At 63.0% G+C, this 23798-nt stretch overlaps 2 protein-coding genes across 13 annotated transcripts in view; one reads left to right on the top strand and one right to left on the bottom strand.

Moving 5' to 3' along the window:
* Window positions 1-297: 297 nt before the first annotated feature.
* Window positions 298-7907, top strand: COMP (cartilage oligomeric matrix protein). The gene is made up of 19 exons (XM_070519494.1): window positions 298-446; window positions 687-772; window positions 1129-1180; window positions 1553-1722; window positions 2415-2552; window positions 2840-2914; window positions 3012-3170; window positions 3256-3360; window positions 3446-3553; window positions 3759-3918; window positions 4426-4544; window positions 4721-4773; window positions 4877-5058; window positions 5267-5445; window positions 5570-5618; window positions 5960-6156; window positions 6830-7002; window positions 7490-7629; window positions 7707-7907. The coding sequence occupies exons 1-19, from the start codon at window positions 371-373 to the stop codon at window positions 7751-7753; spliced, it is 2268 nt and encodes a 755-aa protein (XP_070375595.1). The 5' UTR covers window positions 298-370; the 3' UTR covers window positions 7754-7907.
* Window positions 7908-13038: 5131 nt separating this feature from the next.
* The window catches only part of CRTC1 (CREB regulated transcription coactivator 1), a 67178-nt gene continuing 56418 nt past the window's right edge, over window positions 13039-23798 (bottom strand). For 2 of the 12 annotated variants that reach the window (XM_044773307.2, XM_044773312.2), the window contains 6 exons: window positions 23557-23690; window positions 21514-21822; window positions 19275-19379; window positions 15923-16009; window positions 15145-15325; window positions 13039-13773 (listed from right to left, as the gene is read on the bottom strand). In XM_044773307.2, the coding sequence (XP_044629242.1) occupies window positions 13562-13773; window positions 15145-15325; window positions 15923-16009; window positions 19275-19379; window positions 21514-21822; window positions 23557-23690 (1028 nt within the window). In that variant the 3' untranslated portion in view covers window positions 13039-13561. The remainder of the gene's footprint in view (window positions 13774-15144; window positions 15326-15922; window positions 16010-19274; window positions 19380-21513; window positions 21823-23556; window positions 23691-23798) is intronic. The other 10 variants (XM_044773336.2, XM_070519491.1, XM_044773319.2 and 7 more) reach the window with 6 other exon arrangements.

Here is a 23798-nt window from a genome sequence, read left to right as displayed (position 1 = left end):
CCAAGTGTGAGCTGAGGGGAGCCGCCATGGGGATTGCCTCGTTCCCAGCTATGCCCCAGTCTTGGCATACAGCAGGCACTCAACAAATAAGTGAATGAGAGGGATGGAGGGTGGTCCCACCTGACTCACCGCCCCACCAACGCCTGCACTGGCTCCTCGAGACTCAGTTTCCCCCGCCCTGTCCGGGTTCGGCCGCGTCGGGCGGGGCCTTGAACGCAGAGGCCAGCGCCGTCTGTTTACCTTGCGGCTGGACGCTGGGCAGGGCCGCGGTGGGCCGTCCCCGGGGCCGGCCGCGCCGCCGGGATAAATAGGCCCCGCGGGCCTCGTGGGCGGCAGAGAGCGCGCCGCCGTCCCGCTCCCCGCCGCCGCCATGGTTCTCTCCGCCGCCCCCGTTCTCCTGCTCGCTCTGGCCGCCCTCGTGTCCAGCCAGGGGCAGACCCCGCTGGGTAAGCCCCCGCGCCGTGCGCCCGAGCCCCGTGGACAGGAGGACCCGCGGGAGGCCGAGGGTCGTGGCTCCTTGGTGTTCGGGGGCAGTTCGCGGGGGCGTGCGACGCGGAGAACTCCGGCGGCGGGGCAGAGGCTCAGGAAGGACGTGGGTGTCCGGGGTCCCCTGGCCGCGGCTTGAGGAGCGGTGGTGGGGGGGTCCTCGAGCCCCGACGCCCCACCAGCGCCCCCTGTCGGCGCAGGTACAGAACTGGGCCCACAGATGCTGCGCGAACTGCAAGAGACCAACGCGGCGCTGCAGGACGTGCGGGAGCTGCTGCGGCAGCAGGTGCGGGCGGGGTGGGGTGTGGGGAGTGCGGCGGAGGGGAGGGAGCCCTGGCAGAGAGGGAGGGCGTCCCGGAAGTGGAGGAGCGTGGGGGACGGGGGCGGAAGAAGGGAGTCCAGGTGGAGGTGGGTGAGACCCCCTTACCAGGATCTGGTAGGGGCTGTGGAAAAGGAAGGGGGGTCCCAGGAATAGGGGGTTCCGCGGAGAGGGTATGAGTGCGTGAGGTGGGTAGCGGGTCCCAGGGAAGGAGAAGAAGGGCTGGGAGGGTAGGGAGTCTGGAGGGAGGGAGAGGGGACAACCGAGGGAGGAGGAGAGGGGTGAGGCCCCGCTGACCACACCCCGTTCTCCCTGCACTGTAGGTCAAGGAGATCACGTTCCTGAAAAACACGGTGATGGAGTGTGACGCGTGCGGTGAGCACAGATAGGAGACAGAGACAGAAACAGGGAGCAAAGGGAAGACCGGGAGGAATAGAGACGGAGCAGAAGGCTGACCGAGATGGAGAGATTGGATGACGGACGGACGGAGAGAGATGAACAGGGAGGGGAGACAGAGACTATGGGAGGGAGACACGCAAAAAGAGCTAGAGGTCGTGGGAGAGATGCAGGGAGGAGGTGGAGAGACGCGGAGGGAGAAGCAGAAAACGGACGGCACGGAGATCCAGAGACCGGAGCGAGTGGAGAGCCCCGGCCCGCCCTGCGCGCAGTCCCGGGCGGTGTGTTGGGGGCGACTGCTTGGCTCCGCCCCGGGCGTGGCCCTGACCAGTCCCGCCACGCCCCCTGCAGGGATGCAGCCCGCGCGCACCCCCCGCGTGAGCGTGCGGCCCCTAGCCCAGTGCGCGCCGGGCTCCTGCTTCCCTGGCGTGGCTTGTACCCAGACGGCGAGCGGCGCGCGCTGCGGACCCTGCCCCGCGGGCTTCACGGGCAACGGCTCATACTGTGCCGACGTCAACGAGGTGCGCCCGCCCCCTACCGCCCCGACGATCCCCCGACACCTGTCCCCACAACTCTCCACCGCCCCGACGACCTTCTCCACCGCTGGAGGTGCTCGCCTGGAGGACCCCCTCACCGCCGGGGGCGCACGTCCAGACGATCTCTCCACTGCCGAGGAGCACCTACCCCAACCACCTCCCTCACCACCAGGGACGCGCGTCCCGCCGACCCCCTCCATCGCGAGTGACACCTGCCCCGACGACTCTCCCACTGCCGAGAGTGGTCCACCTCAACGACCCCCCTCACCTCCGGGGCTCGCCAGTCCCAACAACCCTTCCACCACCTCGGGGTGCCCACCCCGACGGCTACCCCACCGCCGGCCACGCACGCCCCGACGACCACTTCCCCCTTCCGCTGGGGACGCCCGCCCTCACAATTCCTTCCCCTACCCATGAGCACCCAGCCCACGGGGTCCCAGGAACAGCCCCCTCCAGGCACGCCTCTCTCCTGGCCTGGTCGCGCCCCTGCTGCCACCAAGGCAAAGTCACGTCTGACTCGTGGACGACGGCCTCCACCCCACATGGCAACCCCCCCCCCCCCAAGTGCCGGCTGATGATCCTTGAGCTTTCTAAGTCCAAGCCCTAGAAACCCTGAGGCGCCTCTCTCGGGGGCTCCAGTGTCCTCTGACCCTCCGTGGCCTTTCCTCCTCCCCCAGTGCAACGCCAATCCCTGCTTCCCTCGCGTCCGCTGCATCAATACCAGCCCCGGTTTCCGCTGCGAGGCTTGCCCGCCCGGGTACAGCGGCCCCACCCACGAGGGCGTGGGGATGGCCTTTGCCAAGGCCAACAAGCAGGTGAGGGCTGTGGGCGGGGGGCGCTAGGAGGACACAGGGCTGCGCATCTTGTTGAGCAAACGCGTCCTCTAGCCTCGCGAAGCCTTTTCCCTACCTCGCTTGAGCGCGAGGGGGTGGGGAACAAGGTCTGGGGGATGGATGAGGAAGGGTCCGCGTCAGGGATGGTCAAGTTTGAGGCAGGATGGAGGGGAGAGGTAAGATGCAGAGGAGATGTGAGCCCGGGGGGCGGCGGGAGGTCCAGGGGTGTCTGCGTGCCGGCGGTGACCTCTGCACTCTCTCCCATCCAGGTTTGCACGGATATTGACGAGTGTGAGACCGGGCAGCATAACTGCGTCCCCAACTCCGTGTGCATCAACACCCAGGTAAGGCCCAGGAGGACAGGGGAAGGATGGAGAGACGGGGCAGGGGGTGCGCGAAGTGGCAGGCGGCCCGGGCTGACTGCCCGCGGCCTGGGCGCAGGGCTCCTTCCAGTGCGGCCCGTGCCAGCCCGGCTTCGTAGGCGACCAGGCATCAGGCTGCCGTCCGCGCGCACAGCGCTTCTGCCCCGACGGCACGCCCAGCCCGTGCCACGAGAAGGCCGACTGCGTCCTGGAGCGCGATGGCTCGCGATCGTGCGTGGTGAGTGAGGGCTGGCTGGGAAGGGCGTGGGATGGTGGTGCGCGGGCGGCCACGCCGGGGCACCGGCTCACTCCTCCACCCGCAGTGCGCCGTCGGCTGGGCCGGCAACGGGCTCCTGTGTGGCCGCGACACGGACTTGGACGGCTTCCCGGACGAGAAGCTGCGCTGCTCGGAGCGCCAGTGTCGCAAGGTGGGCGGGTCTGGAGGGCGTGGCCTGCGGGCGGGCGGGCGGGGCTCCTGGCCACGCTCCTCATGTCCGCCGTGCCCGCCCCTAGGATAACTGCGTGACGGTACCCAACTCAGGACAGGAGGACGCGGATCGCGACGGCATCGGAGACGCCTGCGACACGGACGCCGACGGAGACGGAGTCCCCAACGAGGGGGTGGGGCCAAAGGCGGGGCCTGGGCGTGGCTCGGATTAGGGGTGTGGCTTGGGTGGGCGTGGCCTCGGAGGCTGGCCTCGCGGATCTCGGAGGGGTGAGGGGTTCCTTGCAGAGGAGGCGGGCCCTCGGAGATAGGCTGGTCTGGGGTGTGACCTTTGTCCCTCCTGGCCTGGACGCCCCCCCCTTAACCGGCTCTGTCATCTAGGACAACTGCCCGCTGGTGCGGAACCCAGACCAGCGTAACACGGACGGCGACAAGTGGGGCGATGCATGCGACAACTGCCGGTCCCAGAAGAACGATGACCAGAAGGACACAGATCAGGACGGCCGAGGCGACGCCTGCGACGATGACATCGACGGCGACCGTGAGCGCGAGGGGGTGGGCAGGAACCGGGGGGCGGGGCTTGGCTGGGCGCCGGGTCGCCTAGGCTCACCGAGGGCCGTGGACGCAAAAATGGAACTGGGACACGAGGCCGAAGAGAGAAGGCAGGAACGTTTGCAGGAGGAGAGGGTGACCCCTGTGTCAGATGCTGCAGGGAGGACAGGAGGACAGAGCCTGAGGTTCAGGGCCGGGGAGGGGCCGCTTTTACGCCTGGGGAACAGAAGCTCAGGGTGGTGCATTCTCAGGGTAAAGGGAGGTCCAGCTGAGTTGCTCCTGAGTGAGGGCCAGTCCCCTCGCCTGCCGCCCATCGTTAAGTCTCTACGAGGCTGGGGCCTAGGCACGAGTACTTGGTTTAACTTCTCAGCTATTGCGAGCCAGGCGAGGGGTGGGATTCTGTCCCAGGCTAGCCCCAGGCCTGCATCTCCCCGCTTCAGTCAGCCTGGCCCCGCCCCGATCTTGGGGTCTCGTCCTGTCCCCCTGCTTCCCACAGGGATCCGAAATGCGGTGGACAACTGCCCCAGGGTGCCCAACTCAGACCAGAAAGACAGTGATGGCGATGGTATAGGGGATGTCTGTGACAACTGTCCCCAGAAGAGCAACCCAGACCAGGTGGGTGCAGGCTGGACCTCCCGGGTGAGCCCCAGGCTGCCTAACAAGACTGGAGCCCAGTCCAAGCAGCTGGGAGGTTCCTTGGGGTCAGGAGGACCTTGCCTTTGGAACTGGGGGTGGGTGGGAAGCTTTGGGCTCCTTTGCCCTGATCGTGGACCCCTACATCCACCCCCCAGAGGGACGTGGACCACGACTTCGTGGGAGACGCTTGTGACAGCGACCAAGACAAGTGAGGAGGCCTTTTGGGGTGGGGGTGGGGGCTCAGGGTGGGCAGCCCCTGACCTAGCCCTCTGGGGATCTCACGGTCTCTCTGTCCCACCCACCCACTCTAGGGATGGGGATGGGCACCAGGACTCTCGGGACAATTGCCCCACAGTGCCCAACAGCGCCCAGCAGGACTCAGACAGCGATGGTCAGGGTGACGCCTGCGACGAGGATGACGACAACGACGGGGTCCCCGACAGTCGGGACAACTGCCGCCTGGTGCCCAACCCGGGCCAGGAAGACGCTGACCGTAAGCTAGGGGGCGGGGCCTTGATGAGGGCGGGGCCCGTGGCGGGGGCGGGACCAGTGCGGAGTTACTGGGGTGGGGTCTGGGGTGAGCTTGGTGGGGCCAGGGGCAGGTGTGAGCAGGGCCGGTAGCTGGCGGGGGCATGGCTAGGCCAGGGCGGGGCCTGGCTCTGACCCTACTGCTGGGGCGGGGATCTCTCACCTCCTCTCAGGGGACGGTGTGGGCGACGTGTGCCAGGGCGACTTCGACGCAGACAAGGTGGTGGACAAGATTGATGTGTGTCCGGAGAACGCCGAAGTCACCCTCACCGACTTCCGGGCCTTCCAGACGGTTGTGTTGGACCCCGAGGGCGACGCGCAAATAGACCCCAACTGGGTGGTGCTCAACCAGGTGGGGCAGGGCCCAGGCGGGAGGTAGAGGGGCACCAGGACCCCCAAGGCGGGTCCTAAGCTGGGGGCGGGGAGCCGAGGGCCCCCACGGCCCGCCTGAGCCCCTTCTTCTTTGACCCCATCAGGGGATGGAGATCGTGCAAACAATGAACAGCGACCCTGGCCTGGCTGTGGGTGAGACGCCAGGAGGGGGCAGCGGTGCGGGGAGGCGCTCAGGAGGCTGGTCTAGAGGAGGGGCGGGTCCAGGGGCGGGTACGGGGCGGAGCCTGGACTCAGGAAAGGCGGGACCGGGTGGTTCTGGACTCTGGAGGAGCGATGCCCAAGGCGGGTGGGAAGCTCAGGGGGCGTGGCCGCGTCTGGACTCAGCGGGTGGAGATGGGGCGGGTCTATGAGGGGGCATCTGGGCTTAGGGGCAAGTTGGACCCTGGAGGGGAGGGGTCTGGGGACGGGCCAGGGCCCTAGGTCGGGTAGGGGCTGGAGTCCTGGAAACCCAGCTGCTCTCCTCCTCTCCCCAGGTTACACGGCCTTCAATGGCGTGGACTTCGAAGGCACGTTCCACGTGAACACGGTCACAGATGACGACTACGCGGGCTTCATCTTTGGCTACCAGGACAGCTCTAGCTTCTACGTGGTCATGTGGAAGCAGATGGAGCAGACGTATTGGCAGGCGAACCCCTTCCGAGCCGTAGCCGAGCCCGGCATCCAGCTGAAGGTGTCGGCCCCTACCTGACTTCTTCCCCCCCCCCCCCCCCCCCCCCGTCCTCCAGGAGGTCCCAAACCCTTCCACAGAGCCGCAAACCTGTACAGGCCCCCAGCATCATCCTCTGGACCTCAAAGTCCTCCCACCCACTCCCAGTTCTTCCCTGGACTCCCACTGGCTCCAGACCCTCCCAGTTCCTCCCAGAGGCCCTCAAACACCCCCCCCCCCAGCCTCTCTTTGGGCCCCAAAACCCTCTCACAGAGCCCTAAACTTTCCCTCAGGTTCCAAATCCTCCTTCAGAGACCTAAACCCCAGTCTGTTGCTGAAACCCTCCAGCAAATTTCCCCTATCCTCTAAAGGCCAGTTTACCCATGGACCTTCTTAAGTTTCTTACAAGTCACTAAATCTTCCTGCAGACCCCTCAAGGTCTCCCAGACCTGAACCCTGTCCACGGGCTCCCAAATCCTCTCACGAGCCCCAGACCACAGCTGCCCCTCACGACCCACTTGCAAACCTCCATGTGGCCCCCAAGAAGGATTCCTGTGCGTCTCCCAACCAGGCCCCAGGGCCCCCCACCACTCCTCCAGGACCCGCAGCTCCTGCCTGCCCCACCAGGCAGGGTTCTGAGGGACTCTGGTGGCTTTCAAGGTCTCTGACCCCATTCCCCTGTCCCTGGGTGGAGCAGGCTGTGAAGTCCTCCACAGGCCCTGGGGAGCAGCTGCGGAATGCACTGTGGCACACGGGGGACACAGCATCACAGGTGCGGCTGCTATGGAAGGACCCCCGCAACGTGGGCTGGAAGGACAAGACATCCTACCGCTGGTTCCTACAACACCGGCCCCAAGTGGGCTACATCAGGTGGGGACGCCGACCCCAGCCAAGGGACCAGGAGGCCCTGCTCTATCCCAGGTCCTTGGGGGAGGGGATAGTTCTGGGGCCTCAGTCTCCTTATCTGTAAAATGGGAATGATACTGGCAGTTAGAATTAACTGTGTCTGGCCCTGGGGTATGACACCTCTCCCAGGACCCAGCACACAGCGGGTCCTCAGCTAGAAGGTGGGGTCTCACCCACTCCCCATTTCTCAGTCCCCACTCTGCGCTGCCAGGAAGTCCAGGTGCTCTGCTTTGCACCTGCCGTGTGCAGGACCCTGGGTGTCCACCCTCCCACATGGGGAAACTGAAGTTCAGGTCAGGAGCCCCATCTGCCCTAAGTGTGGCCCAGGCAGCGGGGCACATGGCCCCCACTCCCAGAGAGGAGGGCACCCACCTTCCAGGGCAGGATGCAGAAGCTCTGAGAGGGGAGGGCCTGGCCCAGGGCCCTGCCTCACTGTCCCCCCTCCCCACAGAGTGCGGTTCTATGAGGGCCCTGAGCTGGTGGCCGACAGCAACGTGGTCTTGGACACGACCATGCGGGGCGGCCGCCTAGGAGTCTTCTGCTTCTCCCAGGAGAACATCATCTGGGCCAACCTGCGCTACCGCTGCAATGGTGAGGGGCACTCTGCACTGGGAGGGGGGTCCCACCTGCCCAGCCTTGCTCCTCTCACCCACCCGCCCTCTTTGCAGACACCATCCCCGAGGACTACGAGATCCAGCGGTTGCTGCAGGCCTAGGGATGGGGGTGGGGACCCGCTGCTGGATGATGGCCACCCTCAAGTCAGGCCAGGAACTCAGCACCCAGCCCCAAGGGGCAGCCAGCTGGGGGTGAAGGGGGGAAGGGAGAGGGCCTCAGAGAGAACAAATAAAGTGTGTGTGCGGCGGAGCAGCCGGCTGGGGTCTCTGTGGCGGGTGGGGAGAGGGTGGTGTCGGGCCTGAGGTAGGGTGGAGCCAGGAACCCCAAACCCAGGCCTGGGGGAGAGGGGACCTGTGGCTGACTGCCCTCTTGACTGGCTGGGCTCCAGCAGCCTGACTTGGAGGCCCCAGGCCAGCTGGTGCATCCCACCCACTCGCAGTCACAAGCCTGGACCTCACCCCTGGAGTGTCTGCCCCGGATCCTGGGGGGCGGGGCCCTCCCCTTCCAGGCTCCAGGCCCAAGTAGCTGGCGTGTTTGTGTGAGGAGCTACATCTGCATGTCTGTGTTCATGCACGCGCGCATGCACGCGTGTGTGTGTGTGTGGCCTGTGTGTGGCTCCCACCTGGTGCACCTGCAACACCCACATTTCATTCCTGGGGTGGGGGGAGGGGCAGGAAAAAAGCAGAGGAGGCACAGACAAAAACATTGGATTTTTATTACATTTTGTTACAAAGAATGCAAAGATACAAAGACAAAAGCGTCCAGCCAGAGAGGATGGGCAGGGGCCGGCTGAGTGCACCCTGAGCCGCCCGCCCCCACCTGCCGCGGGTTCCCATGCACATGGCCCACGGGACATCCATAGGAGAGTGTACATGCGGGGTGGGCAGAGCCAGCCTGGGGACAGAGGGACACAGGCGGGGCAGGGCTCGGACCAGTGGGTTTGCATATATCAGTGGTGCTGCCCCGCTCCTCAGGGGGCAGTTTCCTACGGGGGCATGGCGGGATAAGTAGACCTCAGCTGCCAAAGCCCTCCCTCCCAGGGCCTGGTGGCGAAGGCCACGGCTGTGTCCCCTTGTCCCCAATGGGCAAGAGGTCAGAAATGACAGGCTAGGATGAGCTGGGCATTGATTGCCCCTAAATTCCAGGACCCTTTAAGACAGGGGCAACTCTCTGCCCCCTGCACATGCCTCATTTCCCTGGCTCCTCGGGCTGGGTGTTGAGGGCTGGCCAGGAGAACAGAAGGTGGAGGGGGCTGTGGAGTCAGCATCACCCTGACATCTAGCCCCTGCCCACCACCCTGCCTGGGAGGAATGTGGGGCCCCAAGACCTGCAAATGACAAGAGGGAAACTGAGGCCCGGGTCATAAGGGTCTTGTTCCTGCCCCCCCCATGTCCTCTGGAGTACCCCACAGCCAAGACCTGGGGGTGCAGATCACCCCACCTCCCTCTCCTGGGACTGGTCTCAGGGGCAGAACTGTGTCTGGTGTCAGTCGCCTGCGGCAGCCCCAGGATCACAAAAGGTGCCTGAGCCCACCAGCCAGGACCCCTGGAGGCCGAGGGCTGAGGGAAGCCCAAGAGAGTTGGCTCAGGCAGAGCTGGCAGGACAGGGCCTGACAGGGAATGTCCCAGGGTCCCCTAGTCACATGCTGTGAGATTCCCCAGGAGGCAGGGGCCCAGGGTTCAAGAACAGGGGCAGAAACAGACCCAGCTGCCCACTCACCCAGCGGGCACCTAGTCCTCCCCCAGCTCTGCAGGCATGTGGCAAGAGCTCAGGTGGCCTCGGCTCCCTCATGCGGCGCCACCTACAGGGGTGATGGCCCAGGACGAGGAGCGCCTCATACCCTTGACCTTGTGGCCTCCACACCCCATCCTCACGCCGAGGAGCCCCTTGGCCTCCGAGTGTGGCTCCCTCAGAACCCAGGAAGGGCTGCGGGTGCTGCTGCTGCTTTGTCAGGGCCGGGGGGTTGACCCCCAATACTGCCTGGCTTCCCCGTGTAGCGTGCACCCGGGGTGGGGATGCCGTCTTTGGCAATGCAGAAAACAGAATTCAGTTAGGGGCAGGGGTCTGGAAGGATGTCTAGGTTATGGACCAGCTAGGGGTGGGCCGAGATGTGGAGGTGTGGGAAGGGGTCCTTAGCTCCCCAGGGCCCCTCTAGGGATAGTCACTAGTGGGGGCTCGTCAGGTCCAGGACGCTGGGCAGAGGGGGAGCTACCCCTGCTGCCCAAGCCCTGCCAGCCCCCCATGGGCCTTGCACCTGCTCAAGTCCCCTCTGACCGGGTCACAGCCAGCACCAGGCACACAGCCCCCAAACCAGACACCTGCCACCAGCAGGACAGATGAACACATGGACGTGCGGCCTCTCGCCCTCCCGCCCTCCACGTGGGGGTCTCATGGCATTTGATGGATGGCCAGCCATCCTCACCCACCTCACAGTGACACACGGGCCTTGTGACAGGACCCATCCAGCTAGGTGTCCTCCCAGGAGCTCGGCCACCCAAAGAAATGAGACCAAACCCAACAACGTCAGAAAGCTCCTTCCCAGCCCCCGAAACCCACAGTAGATAAGAGCAGAGAGGCCGCCAGAGCCAGCCTGAGCGTCTGCCGCCGGGCCCCCCCACAGTGCACTCCCACAAGGCAGGTGGGTGCCCTGGGCCAGCAGGAGGCAGGAGGTCTGTGTGGAGGTGTCCCTGGGGAAAGGGCCACAAACACCGGCCTGCCCTCGCCCTCTGGCCTCTCGGGTTTGGTCCCAGGGGGCGCTGTGGACCACAGTAGGGGCAGGGGCTGGTCCCACCACAATTAGGGCCCCTCTGTGGGGCTTGTCTGCAGGGGAGCCTGGATGGTTTCTGAATGCCACCGTCTGTGGGCCCCAAATTTTGCTGAAAGGTCAACCTGACCCCTGACTTTCCACTGAGGGTCTCAGGGCCTCCTGCCCCAAGGGGCTGGCACCCACCCTTCCCGCCCAGAAGAGTGCCGGGGGGGGGAGGACGAGTGAGGAGAGCAGGGAGGGGGCTGCGAGATGCCCCGAAAGGTGCTGCCCATCTTCCCACTGGTAAGGGCACGTGGGGGTGGAGGTCGGCATGGGTGTCTATGACACAGACATGGTCCCAACAAGAGCCCTCCTTCCCCACCCCCACGGCAGCCCTGGGCATGATGGCTCATGACACTGATGGGGGCTGGGGCATAAACCTTCTTTCCAGGCGACACAGAGTGGGGCTGACCCCCTGGACTCCACCTGTAGCCTCCTGGGGTAACAAACTCGCTGCCCTGGGGACATGGAGGATGGAGTAAACTGAGGCAGGTGGGACAGGCTGGGCAGCTTGTGCTCCCGGGGGTGAAAAGTGTGCACAGCTGAGGGGGCTCAGCTGAAACTGGGAGCACTCAGGGGTTGACAGCAGGGGGACAGCCTGGCCAGGCCCCTGACCCAACGTGGGCTGAGCATCCAGGCCTGTCCCAAGCAAGCGAGCGAGGACGCAAGCAGCAGGTCTATACACACAATGCGGGGGCCCCGGCCCACCCCTTATGGCACAGCTCGCATGAAATCACAGTATTTTCACATCACAAGTCAAAGGGCTGATTCCCTCAGGCTGTCTTGTTTCAGAAAGTCTTGGCAATTCAATAATATTTAGTAGAGAAGCAATATTTAAGAAATAAACAAAACCCCCTGTTGCAGACCCCGGGAGGCTGTCCAGGCCCTGGAGGGGTGTGAGCCCTTGGGGGGCACAGGGATACCTGCCCACGGGCTGCTGGCTGGCCTCCCTCCCCAGGAAAGCTCTGCACCAACACCCCTCATGGCGGAGGCCACCATGTTAACACAATGTCACCTGTGCTCCCGGCCGAGGGATGCTGGAAACAGGCTACGGAGCTGGACACGCCTCCTCTCCTGCCTGTCTGCTCCAAGAACCCGGCGCCTGGCAGACAGGAAGTGCGGGCTGATGAGGCTCCTTCATGGGGTCCCCACTGCTTTGTTTGAAAATTGCACCCAGAAGGTTGCTTGTAATTTTATTAAGGCCTTTTTTAAAAAAGTTCTACAGACAAGTCTAATGGTAATCAAACTCTTCTATGTACATGTAGTTTTTCTTTAAAAAAAAAAGTCCCCACTCCTTGCCCCCAGCTCCCACCACCATAAGAGGTCGGGCCCTTGACCTGGACGGACCAACACTTGTCCTCAGCCCAGACGACGGCGGCGGGGTTTGGTGTCTGAGCGGGGGCTCTTTTCACACGTGTGGCCACCCAGCTGCTTCGATGGAACAAGAGGGACAGTCGCTAGGATCAAATCTGGCTCCCACGGACAGAGGCCGGGCTCCGAAAACCCCAGCAGAGGCGGTGAATGTGACACCACAGAGAAATGCACCAGGCAGAGGGTGTCAGCCCGGCCGGCAGGCAGAGGAGCAAGTGGGAGCTGAGATGAGAGTCTGAGGGCCTGAAATGGAGCTTCCTATTCCAGAGCAGCTGTCAGAAAATGCAGCCACCCCCACTGCCCCCTTGCAGGGACTGGAGGGCACAGGGACAGTCCCCTCGGCCTCCAGAGGCACTTGGAGAAGCACCTGGAAACGTGCTGCTGACAAGCACACTGCTCTTTGCCTCCCAATCCAGGCCTGCCAGGAGGGGCTACAAGAGGCATGGCAGAGGGGGCGCCGGGTTGGTGGCTCTCCAGGGGGAGGGGTGAGAAGACAGCCTCATCTCTGGGGTATCTGGGAGCAGAGGAACCACAGGTGCTGCTGGCCTGGGGGTCTGGGGCGCCAGGCAGAGTGGGTCTTCTCCAGACCCTCGATAAAAGCCGTGGCTCCTTCCTGGAAGCCTGTTACGTGGCCACAGCAGACGCCCTCCAGCTACTGCTGCGAGCTGCTGCCACAGCCCCACCAGGACGAGGCGCTCTCACGCGGCCCACCAGCCGCTGGGCTTCCGTGTGGATAACTCGGGGCGGAACTAAAAAGTTGGGGAGGCAGCTCAGACCTGGGCAGGCAGCGGACGGCTTCCAGTTAGCTTAAAAAATATCTAACACAGGATTTCTGGAATAAAAACATGCTCTCAGGCAAGTGCTGGCTTGAAGGAGTCAGCTACTCCTCTACAACCAAAATGGAAGGCAAACCAAGAGACCAACAAAAACACAAAAATGCCCTGGCTGCCCCCGCTCCTGCTCACGCTCTAAAGAGCAGTAACGGTGACCACAGGACAAAGAAGGGAAGAAGAGAACAAGCCGTAAGACCCCAGAAGGCATCCCTGCCTCCACGGGCACGCCCAGCAGGCCTGTGCAGCGGCCAGAGTGGGCGAGGCGGCTGTGGGCCCCGGGGAGACGGAGCTGCTCCGCGGGCTCCGTTCACACCCCGGCCCCCCGCCGCCAGGGCATGGGCTCTAGCGTTGCGTGTGCTCAGAAATATAAAAGACAGCAGTCAAAATAGTGTTTATTTTGCTTTGTGTCGGCCCCTCTCTCTGGTGCCTCCTCCCTTTGGCAGAGTGGGGCTGGCTCTCTACCTAACCATGGGCTGGGGGTGGCAGGCGGGTGGGGAAACCAGGGACAAAGGAAGGCAGTGAGAGCTGGACAACAGTCGGAAAATGCACCTCAGCCCACCGCCGCCGAGGACCACGGCGCCCCCCAGGCCGGGGGCCCTGCCCAACATGCGTTCCGCATCTTCCGGGGGGGATGGCTCACGGCCTGGGTGGGGGGCGAGAGCGCGCACACATGGAAGGTCCGCGGGGGCGACGCTCGGCCTCACGAGGGAGGGGGACAGCCAAGGGGCAGGTGGGAGGGCAGGGGGCGCTTGGCGGCATTGCAAGCTCAGAATCACAAGCTCGGCCGTTTGCGAGGGACGGAGCATGGCCGTCCCAGGGCTTTTTTGGGGAGATGCCGTCGGGACCACTGACCGGCGGGGTGAGGGAGCCAGGGGCTGGGCAGCAGTGTGCCGCTCGCTCACAGACGGTCCATCCGGAAGGTGTCCTCAGTGGCAGGGTCGGCCAGGACCATGTCAGGATCGTTGAGCATGTGCAGTCCGTCCAGGGTCAGGGGGTCGATCTTGAGTTCGTCCAGGGGGAACTGATTGTCGGAGTCAAAGCTGACATCGCCGACCCCGACCAGCGTGCTGGTCAGTTCTTTAGAGAGGCTGGGTGGGGATTCTCCTGTCACTGGGGGGAACAGGATGGACAAAAGCCTCAGCTTGGTCCCGGCTGGTTCCCCGTCCCCCTACCCTGCTGCACCCCCACAGCCCCATCAGTGCTCGGGAAGAGGGGCCTGGGCCACACCAGGGGCACTTACCTGGGGGTTTGCCCTCCAGGGGACATTGGCAACTTCTGGGGGCATTTTTAGTTGTGACAACTTGGGGAGTGGGGATGCTATTGGCACCAGGTGGGTGGAGACCAGGGACGCTGCTCAGCACCCCACAGCGCACAGGACGGCCCCGCCCCAGAGAAAGATCCAGACCCAGGTGTCAGCCATGCCAAAGCTGGGAAGTCCTGAGCTAAGGGCTGAGGCACAGACAAACGTCAGTGTGACCTGGCGGAAGCAGGGCCTCTCCTGCTCTGCTAGGCGGTCTCCTGGGTGTGTGCCACTGAGCAGCAGGCTGCAGCACGTGTGTGCGTGTGTGGTGGGGCGTTCCCTGTGGGCTGGAGGGAAGTGCGGGCTCCCCTGCAGAGACCCAGGTTCAAACCTGGGCTCCCTCCTCTACTTGCGGTGAGACCTTGGGCTTCGGTTTCCTGTCCTGGGAAACGGGTATGAAAGTCCTGGTGTTTCTGAGCTGTTGGCACAATCACAGGGCCCTGCTCCTTTTCACGTGTCAGAGGCTGCTGACCCCGCCAGATCATCTACAGCTCACTGCCACACCCTCGGGGTGGGGAGGAAACACTGGGTCTGCACTCGCAGCCCAGGCCTCGGGGGATCTGGGCATGGACTCCTCCATCCTGGAGATGTCAGTGGGCGTCATCCTCAATCCCACAACAGCCCTGGCTTATAAGGAAATTGCTTCCTTCTTCAATAAAACGCAGAACCTTCACGGGGAAGATGAAAGGGGAGGCATCAGAGGGTCTGGGTTCTATGCTAGACAGAGCAGGGACTTCCTCCGTCCACTGTGCACATCCTTGGGCACCTGGGCACTGTGTTCAGGCCACTCGAGGATGCTCACCACAGCATGTGCAAGCTGTTACATGTCTGTTGGCTGTAAGTGACAAGCCCCACCAGCAGGGCCCACTCTCCAGTCACCTGCATCCCCAGCACACTCAGTTAACAGGGATCAGGGGCCTGGGTGGCAGACTGACTCTGTCCTGCTCTCGCTCTGAGCATGGGGGGCTGGACGCGCAGTCCAGGATCCAGTGTGTGTCCCCCTGGCCTGTCTCACAGCCTAGCAGTGAGTCAAGGTTGGGGGTGTGTCTGGCCTCCTCAGGCTTATGCCAAGGCCAGGGGCTCCATTTTCTCTGGGGCTGAGGCCTCTCGAACTTGCCAGGCCCCACGGGGCCACTGTGACTGAGACTCCCACCCAGGATGCCATGCACAAGCGGCCTCACCTGTGAGGATGATGTTGGGGATGCTGCTGTGGCTGGGGTAACCGAGCGGCTGTGTGTCTGGTAGGCTCCCGTGGCTGCCCGTAAGGCCCATCATGGCCGCCTGTGAGTAGTTGAGCGTAGAGCCCGGGCTGTACAGGCTGCTGGAGCTGATGGCATTCTCCATCATGTTGAACTGCTCCAGCTGGGAGGGAAAGCACACAGGCATGAGGCCGGCCCCTCTGAGCCCCTGACTGCTGTTGGCTGCCTGCTTTGCAGCCACCAGGACCACTTTCTCTGCAGGACACCCAGCACCAGTGCTCAGGCACACCTGGGGCTGCCGAGCATGTGTCCCTCTGCTCTGGGATCTCCCCCTCTCCCCCTCTCTGAATGTACCCAGGCCTCCCTGCACACGGCCTTCTAGGGCTGGATGGATGGATGGATGGATAGATGGATGGATGGGCGAGTGGGTGACCAGCTCCAGGTAGCAGCCAACCCCTCCCATGCTGTACGCCACTGATCCCAGCCTCCACGCGAAGCCAGCATGACCTCCCGGCAAACCCACATGCAAGGCCCACACTGAGAGGCCACAGTGACAGCCACTGCCCGTCCCTGCTGGTGTTCACCATCTGCCCTTCCTCCTGTTCTGCAGTTGGCCGCATACTGTGGGCTGGGTGCAGATGCCGGGGGAGGCAAAGCCAAGCCATCCCCCAAAGCCTGGGGACTGAAGCTTGTGCCCAAGAGGCAGGCGCGGTCCGGGCGGGCATCTGCGGTGGGCGCTACGGCCCGGGCGCCCGCTCACCTGGTGGGACAGAGCATTGGCCTGCCTGGCTGCCATCTGCTGCTCGTAGTACGAGTCCCCAAACACGCCGCCCAGGGTGGAAGAGTGCTGCAGATGGAAGAGAGGCCTCTGTCGTCACGGCCCCAAGATGGGGCCTGCCACAGGCTGCGTGCGCCCACAGGGAGGATGCTTGGAGGAAGGAGGCCAACCACGCCTATCTCAGGGCCCCGGGAGAGCCCACGACCTCCGGGATGGAGGGCTTCCCCCATCTCAGGATGACTGCTCCTTTCCACGGGCTGCTCCTGGGGAACCTCTGCACCCATCTCCCAAAGCTCCATCCCCCATCTCCTCTCCTTGAGCCCAGTGGGGTGACCCCAGTTCCATCGGATGCAGGATGGGGCGCCACAGGGATGGGGAGCCCTGCCTGACAGGTGCAGAGGAAAGCACGTGACTGGGCCAAGACGGGAGGCACTCTGGATGTTCAGCACAAGATGCGCGCTCAGTGAGCTTGTCAGGCCCCCGAGGAGACACTGGACAGGGTGGCAGGCCACACACACGTGGACAGGATGGGTGCACAGAGCTGGATGCTGGCCGAGCAAGCACAGGACAGGCACAGGGGAAGCCCCTGCTCACCCGTCCACCCCGGGCTGCCTGTCTGGGAGAGCCCAGGGCCCATGGGTGAGTGGGCAGCCCCACTCCAGCTCATCCAAGGCCAGCCAGGGCAGGGGGAAGAGGGGCCAGCAGAGGAACAGGGGGCTGGGGACCCTCACAGGCAGCAGAGATGTCTGAAAGAGGAGCTTGGAGCCCCTGCCCATTCCCACAATGCCACCAGCAAGATGGCAGGATGGAGCCAGGCAGAACATGGAGAGGAGGAGAGGGCCGGCTGGTGTGTGGCCAGGCCGGGCCTGAGGCACTGGCCTCGGAAGCATCCCCAGCCCAGACCCTGCATCTGTTTCCTCATCTGCAGGTCAGGGTGTCTCTCGAAGTTGCTGTACCTCATTCCCGCATGTGCCGAGTCATGCACGTGCCCAGCATGCACCCAAGTAAACGTCTCCATGGACCAAAGGCCCTGGGCCTACTCTTTTTGAGCTCCCTGTTCTAGAAAGGTCCCCACATGCTCTGACAACAGCCAATGCTTGAGTCTCAGCCTCCATCCGAGAGGGGATGGCCACAAGCCCAGCGGCTACTGTGGGTGGTCAGTGGGCTAAGAGCAAAAAGAGAGCCAATGTGGCAAAAATGCCACTTCTGTCCTAAATACTGCCTGCTTCAGGTCTAGGAAAGGGGGCTGCAAGCCTGTGGGTGGGCTAACCCAGGAGGGAGGAGGCAGGTTTGTTCTAGGGCACCTGTTCCTGTCCCCAAGGCCTCGGCCTCAGAGAGGCCCGACACAGGCAGGGCACGCCAGGCTAAAGCTTCTCTTGTGATGCTGCCGTGAGGATTTGCCAGAAAGGTCCGCTCAGAACGGAGGGGGAGGCAGCACACAGGACCAATCCTAGCTGCCTAAGGCCCAGGGTGCAGCTGGACAGAGAGGCAGGAGGGCGGCCCTGAGCATCCACGGGAGACGCTGGCTGGGCCAGGGAGGCGTGGGGAAGTCCCGGCCCAAAAGGCCGCTGAGCGCACCCTCAGGGACCCAGCTGCAGTTGGAGGGCAGGTCTGGCCTCCCCCGGCCTGATCTGCCCCCGAGTGAGCCCCTTGGCCCTCTTAGCCCGTGTCTCTGGTTGAGTCCAGACAGCCTGATGACCCACCCTCACAGCTACCTGAGCCGCCTGCCTCCCAAACGATGGACAAATGGACCAACACACAGACACGGGCTCGAGGAGATGGCAACACGCTTTCTGCCTGGGATGGACCAAACCACTTTGGCTCAAGCCTATCTCTACTGAGAGAAATTTGCTTGACCCTTGAATTCCTGTCCAGCCTCGTGCAAAAAGGGACGTTACTTGGGGACTGGCCCCGGGCAGGGCTGCCTCCTGGACAGCCTCCACCTGCTGTCTCCCCTGCCTGGCTGACCTTCTCCCACCCCGCACCCCATGGCACCACATGATGAGACCAGACACTTTCTGGGAGCCACGAGAGCTCAGAGCTAGAGTGGACAGACCAAGAGCGTGCAGACACCTGGCTGACCGCTGGCCCACCCTGAGCTCACCCCCACCCTCCCTACCTGCCTACGGAGCAGAAGGCTGCCGCCGACAGTCCCAGCAGGACCTCAGTCCCCAGGGGTGGTGGAGGAAGCATCCTGGGAGAGCTCCTCCCATAAGATGGAGCCGTGACAGCTGCCTCGGGGCCTCCCTGAGCGGCACGCCCACTGTCCCAACACCAGGGCCCGGCTTGGACTGCACGTATGAGAGCTGGGGGCAGGGGGACAGCAGGGCACGTCCCTGGGACGAGGGAGCTGGCGTCATTCCTGCATGGTCCTGCCTGGCGGTATGGCTCTACATGGGAAGGAAAATCCTATCGTCTCCTCAGCAGAGAATGAGGCTTAGGGCCTGGGGTACTGCATTGTCTCCTTAGACTTTCTCAGCTGGTGACATGTTGGGACAGAGTGGCAGGGTCCCAGGGAGGATCTGCTGCTAGAGTGAGGTTTGGGGCCCGAATATCAACTTTGCGGGTACCCCCTCAACTCTTACGGAATGTTCTGGATGGAATGTGGCCATGGGCCAAACTGGGCTGAGGGGAATTCTGAGGAACCTGGACAGGGTGTGTGCATGTGTGTGTCAGGCATCAGGGTCCCATCGTGTCAGGTGTGGGGGAAAACCCAAGTCTGATGGACATGGTCAAGCTCTGCCTGTTGCCTGGGGCCAGCCTCAGTCTCCCCACCTGTGGCATGGGGACAATGACCCCTGAGAGGCTACAGTGCTACTAAGAGAAGCTTCCTGGGGAGGACATGCCTTCCTACAGGGCAGGGGTGAGGGGAGTGAGGAGTTGTAGCCCCCAATACGGGCCAGTTGCCACCTCAGCTGTGCCCCCAAGCAGGTAGGGCACCCCACTTCTGGGAGCCTCAAAGGGCTAGGCCTTAGGCCAGGCAGACATAAGTGGGGACATGCCGCAGGCTGCTTGGCGCGTGCTCTGAGCTGCACACAGGGGTCTCCTGGGCCACTGGGTGAGGAGCCGGGATGTGGCCGACTGCAAGGTCGCTAATGTGAGTGAGGAGCTTGCCACCTCCTGCAGGGGCTTGGCAGACCACAGAGGCGCAGTGGGAACCAGGCAGTGCCTGGAGAGGGCCTGTGGGGGCAGTGCCTTCTCCTCCCAGCACCAGTGGGGTGGACAAGATGGGATGGAGTGAGGTGTGAGGCACAGATGGCAGGTAGGTGGGGGGCACACAGGGGGCAAAGCGAGGCTGGGGCACGGGTGGCGGTGGGGGGGCGGCGTCCCTTACTTGCGGGGAGCTCCCGGGGGAGAAGCCTTGATTGGAGACGGGCGAGGTGGGAGACTGGTTGGCCGGGGAGCCGGCACTAGTGCGGTACTGCTGCCGAGCGGGCGCCTGCGACGACAGACAGGTCAGGGCACCAGGGGCCCCAGGCCTAGCTGTTCCCCGCCGAGCCCCCCGGAGGGGACCCCTCAGGTAGGCAGAGCACCAGGGCACCTGCAGGAGGTTGGGTCCCCAGCCCCGCCTGGGCCCCAGGCCTGGTGCCACCTGCCTGCAAACCCAGCTCCCGGGGATGGAGGCTGTGGTCTGAGAAGCTGGAGCCCAGCCTCACGCAATCGCCCTGGAGGGTTGTGGGGAGGTGACCGAAGGGTCGGCCTTGACTCTGTAGAGTTCAGAGCACCCACATACATGTGCACACAGCTGCACACATGTACACACGCACAGCCACGCACACGTGGGCAGGGAAGGGCCAGGGCTGGACAGGCAGGTGCTCGCTGCCTTCTGCTCTCAGCTCTGGGTGGGTCCTCAGCGCTTTGAGCCCATGTGTGCACTGGCACATCCCTCCCGCCTCGAGGGGTGGCGGGACTGACAGCAGAGGCCGTCTGGGGCATGGCGCAGGGCTCCAGCACCAGGCAGCCATGATCACTGGCACCACCTGGAACAAGCCTTGATGGGGTAATGCTGTCCAGAGATGTCCCAGAGGCAGCCTCCTCGTTGCTCAAAGGACAGAGGGCCTTGGCTTCTCAACAGGTCCCTTGGGGGCATGACAGGCTGGGCCAGGACCTGGATTTAGACTCTGCTCCAGTCCCAGCCTGGCCAGGACCTGCTATGTGTCTCCAGGCAAGTTGCCTGACCTCTCTGAGCCTGTTGTTCATTGAGGCCCGGACAGCTTCCCAGAACCCCATCAGTGCTCAGTCTCCCCCATGTCCTCAGTGGCCTGTTCTGAGCAGTTTGGGATGGGGGTTGAGCACAGGTGGTGCCTGGGGGCTTCATGAGCAGCGTGTGGGTATCAGAGGTGCCAGTGTGGTCACTTGGCAATGACCAGCTCGGGTCTTCTAAGTTGGAAAGAGGAAAACCTCCAGAAGGATGTTCTCCTTGCTAGGGTGAGTCTGCAGAAACTCATGGAGGAGGCCACTGGAGCCTGCACCCGAGGGAACCAGCAGCCCCTGGGCTGGTACTAGGACAAAGAGGCCCTGATCTGAGAACCCGGGGAGGAGCATCTGTGCGCCCGGCCCAGACACGATGCCTCCACCGGCCGCCTAGTCCAAAGCGAGGCCCTGCCGTCAGAGTCACCCCCACACCTGCGGTATTTCAGCCCAAGGAAAGGCTTGGCTGCTTTCTCATCTAGGGGACCCTGAGGTCTGCCCTCTGAGGGATCAGAGCCGCTTGGAAACTTGGGTCTCTACCTGTTAGGTCACCTGCCTGCCCGGCCCACCTCAGGGGGGCCTGTTCTTTGCAAAGCACATGATGGTCTGATGACATTTATCCTGGGGCTGGCAGCCAAGGGCCGAGTGGGGAAGGATCGCTGTGCCCCAAACATGGATCCTGTTCCTCTGGATATGGCCAAAGGGAGCTGTGACCACCCCCTTCCTGCCACGCCAACCAGGCAAAAGTCTGAACTCTCAGGAAGGCTTGGGAGTGCAGAGGTCAAAACCTAGCACTCGTCTCCATGAGCCCAGCCCCAGGGAGGGGGTCCCATGATCTGAGCTGCCGCCCCCCAGCCCAGGGCAGTGCTGCATGAACCACAGGGCTGGCTTCATCCCTCTTCCTCTCCAAGCTTATCTTGGTCCCTCTGGTTCCCAGAGGTCCGTTCCCCAGGTCCTGAGAGCTCTGAGCTCTCCCTGCCTCCAAGAAAGCCCTTTTTGGGTGGGAATGGCTGAGGTGGGGGCATCAAGGGCCAGGGGGAGGGCTTGGCAGCCAGACACAGGGTTGCTCATCTTGGGTGAAGTTTGGGGCAACTGACCCCTGCTTGTGCCTCTGTTTCCCCATCTATAAACGGGGCATCAACCTTGACTTGAGGATTCCAGGCAGAAAACCCCCATTGAGCGCCCAGCCCAGGCAACGTTTGCTTCAGCCCCAACCCCTGGCCAAGTTGGCCTTGAAGTAGAGCCTTGAGGCAGCTGCAGACACAGCTGGGCGCCTGACCATCCTTGGGCCTTGGGGTCTGATGGGGGCCTCCCAGAGACCCTAGGGTCCTCCTGCACAAGCCCCCGCAGCTAGACCCCAGAGGACCCCATCTTGGGCTTACCGAGGCAATGTCGATCCCCATCGGCGGCTGGCCCGGGTTGTCTGAGGGGGACTGGGGGAGAGAGGACGGTACTGTGACCGTGAGTGGGGGCAGCTGGGGGCCCCGAGTCAAGCTGGCGCTTGGCATCAGGGGGCCTCCTGGGGGAAGGCCGATGGGCACCTGTGGGGGTGGCGGGGGCGGCTGCTGCTGGGCCGTGGGCGGCGGCGGTGGCGGGGGCTGCGGCTGTGGTGGCGGCGGCTGGGAGCCAGCCTGGGTGAAGAAGGCATAGGGCAGCTGCTGCTCCAGAGACAGGGCATCCATGGCCACGGCCTAGGAAGAGAGCGGGGCATCGGTGGGAGAAACAGGAGGCACGGTTGCCAGCAGCTGGTCCCTGGAGGCCCCCCACGCTCAGCAACGATATGATGGACCAACAAAGGGACGCACAGATCCTGGACCACAGAAGCACAGGCCCAGATGATGGGCCTGGCCCCTGGCCAAGGAGGTCTAGGCTGCAGCTGATGGTCCTGGGGGTCTATCTAGCTGGCTACACCCTGTACCCAACAAGCCCTTCTTTCACCCTCACCTTACTCCGAGAGGGGGCCACCCTCCATCCTCGCTGAGACTCAGGAGGTCCCTGGCCTCCCTGAGCTGGAGTTTCCCTGCTGTGGGTTAGGCACAGGTGCCACACTCCAGCAAACAGTGGGCAGCAGCACTGAGCCTCCCTGGGGTCCTTGTGGGAAGGAACCCCCACCCCAAGCCCGCAGCCTGGCCCACCTGGGGAGGCTGGGGAGGGCACGGGTGATGGAGGCCCCGGCGTGGTCACTTGGCTATAATCAGCTCGGGCCTTCTAAGTTGGAAAATAACCAGAGGGATGTTTTCAACGTCCATGAGTCTGTGCAGACAGTCCCTGGGGAAGGCAGGGGCTCCTGGCCTTGGAGGGAGGCTGGACGTGCCCAGGAGCTACAGGGCATCAAACTTAGCAGAATGCCTGGCCTCTAATCAGCAGGGGGTTCATGACCAAAAAGGAGTTTCCAGAAAGGGAAAGCAGTCCTAAAGGAGGGGGAGAAGGGGCAGGGGTCACAGATGGAGAGACTGAAGACAAATGGCCAGGAGCCACCCAGGGCTCTGCCTGGACCCTGACGGGAACAAGAGCCATATGAGCAGACAGAGACACAAAGAGAAGAGAGCCCAGGCCGCGCACCAGGAGGTATGAAAGAGTCCTGTTAACTTTGCAGTAGGGGGATCATGCCATCGAAGCTATGTTACAAAGCAAACAACAACATAAACGTTATCTGTCAGTGATTTCTAAAAAACATACGAGACGGACAAATTCCTAGAAACACATAACTACCAAAACTAACACAAGAAGAAACACAACATCTGAGCAGATGCATATCAAGAAAGGAGACTGAATTAGTAATCAAAAAACCTCCCAACGGAGACCAGCCAAGACCACGGTGGCTTCCTGGTGAATTCTACCAAACTTTTAAAGAATCAACACCAACACTTCTCAAGCTCTTCCAAAAACACAAGAGGAGAGAACACTTCCTAACTTGTTCTACGAGCCTAGACTGACTAAGGGAAAAAGAGAAGACTCAAATTACCGAAATCAGAAACGAAAGTGGGAACCTCACTATCAACTTTACACAACTAAAAAGGATTATCAGAGAGGCTCACGACCGACTGTACGTCAGCCCCTGGATAACCTGGACGCCACAGACCAATTCCCAGACACAGGCAAACTCACAGAAACGTAGACAAAGCAAAATTATGGTAAACTGAACCAAAAACACCCCTCTAAACATTTTATCCTGCAAAACTTCAACTAGATCTGAAGGAATAGAAAGCAACACAACGAAGTGTCCAGGCACACGGGCATGAGCCAGCAGCTGTCAAATCTAACAGCCGCGATGGGCACAGGGGACTCCACGCATTTCCTGTGCATTTGAAAATCTGACAAAAAGCCAAAGATGCTGGGAACGTTTTCAGGACTCTGCAGCCTCTGAAAGGAGTGGGAGCAGAGCAGACCGGCCCCGTCTCCCCAACCCCACCATGCCCTCGCACCTGAGTGATGGGTGACAGCGGGGATAGGGTGGGCGACACCTGCTGGGCCTGCTGCCGCCTCGCCTCCGTGCTCAGGGACAGGGGGCTGACGCCGGCCGGGCGGTGCTGAGGCGACGAGCCTGGCGTGCTCATCCCTGAAAGGGAAGCAGGGAGAGAGGGGGGCTGGGCGTGACTTCAGCCTTTCGAGGGCCATCCACACACCCACAGTCACTGCTGGGGACAACCCAAGCACTCAGACAGAA

The sequence above is a fragment of the Equus asinus genome, chromosome 10 (genome assembly GCF_041296235.1).
Source record: "Equus asinus isolate D_3611 breed Donkey chromosome 10, EquAss-T2T_v2, whole genome shotgun sequence".
In the NCBI taxonomy this organism is placed as follows: Eukaryota; Metazoa; Chordata; class Mammalia; order Perissodactyla; family Equidae; genus Equus; species Equus asinus.
This window is presented reverse-complemented; position numbering and strand designations above follow the sequence as displayed.

What these genes read in the sequence shown, in the direction of transcription:
- COMP (XM_070519494.1), top strand. Translation starts at nt 371, where the DNA reads ATGGTTCTCTCCGCCGCCCCCGTTCTCCTGCTCGCTCTGGCCGCCCTC. An exon ending in CCAGGGGCAGACCCCGCTGG is followed by an intron (nt 447 to 686) that starts GTAAGCCCCCGC and finishes CTGTCGGCGCAG; the next exon opens with GTACAGAACTGGGCCCACAG. An exon ending in CCCCAAGTGGGCTACATCAG is followed by an intron (nt 7,003 to 7,489) that starts GTGGGGACGCCG and finishes CCCTCCCCACAG; the next exon opens with AGTGCGGTTCTATGAGGGCC.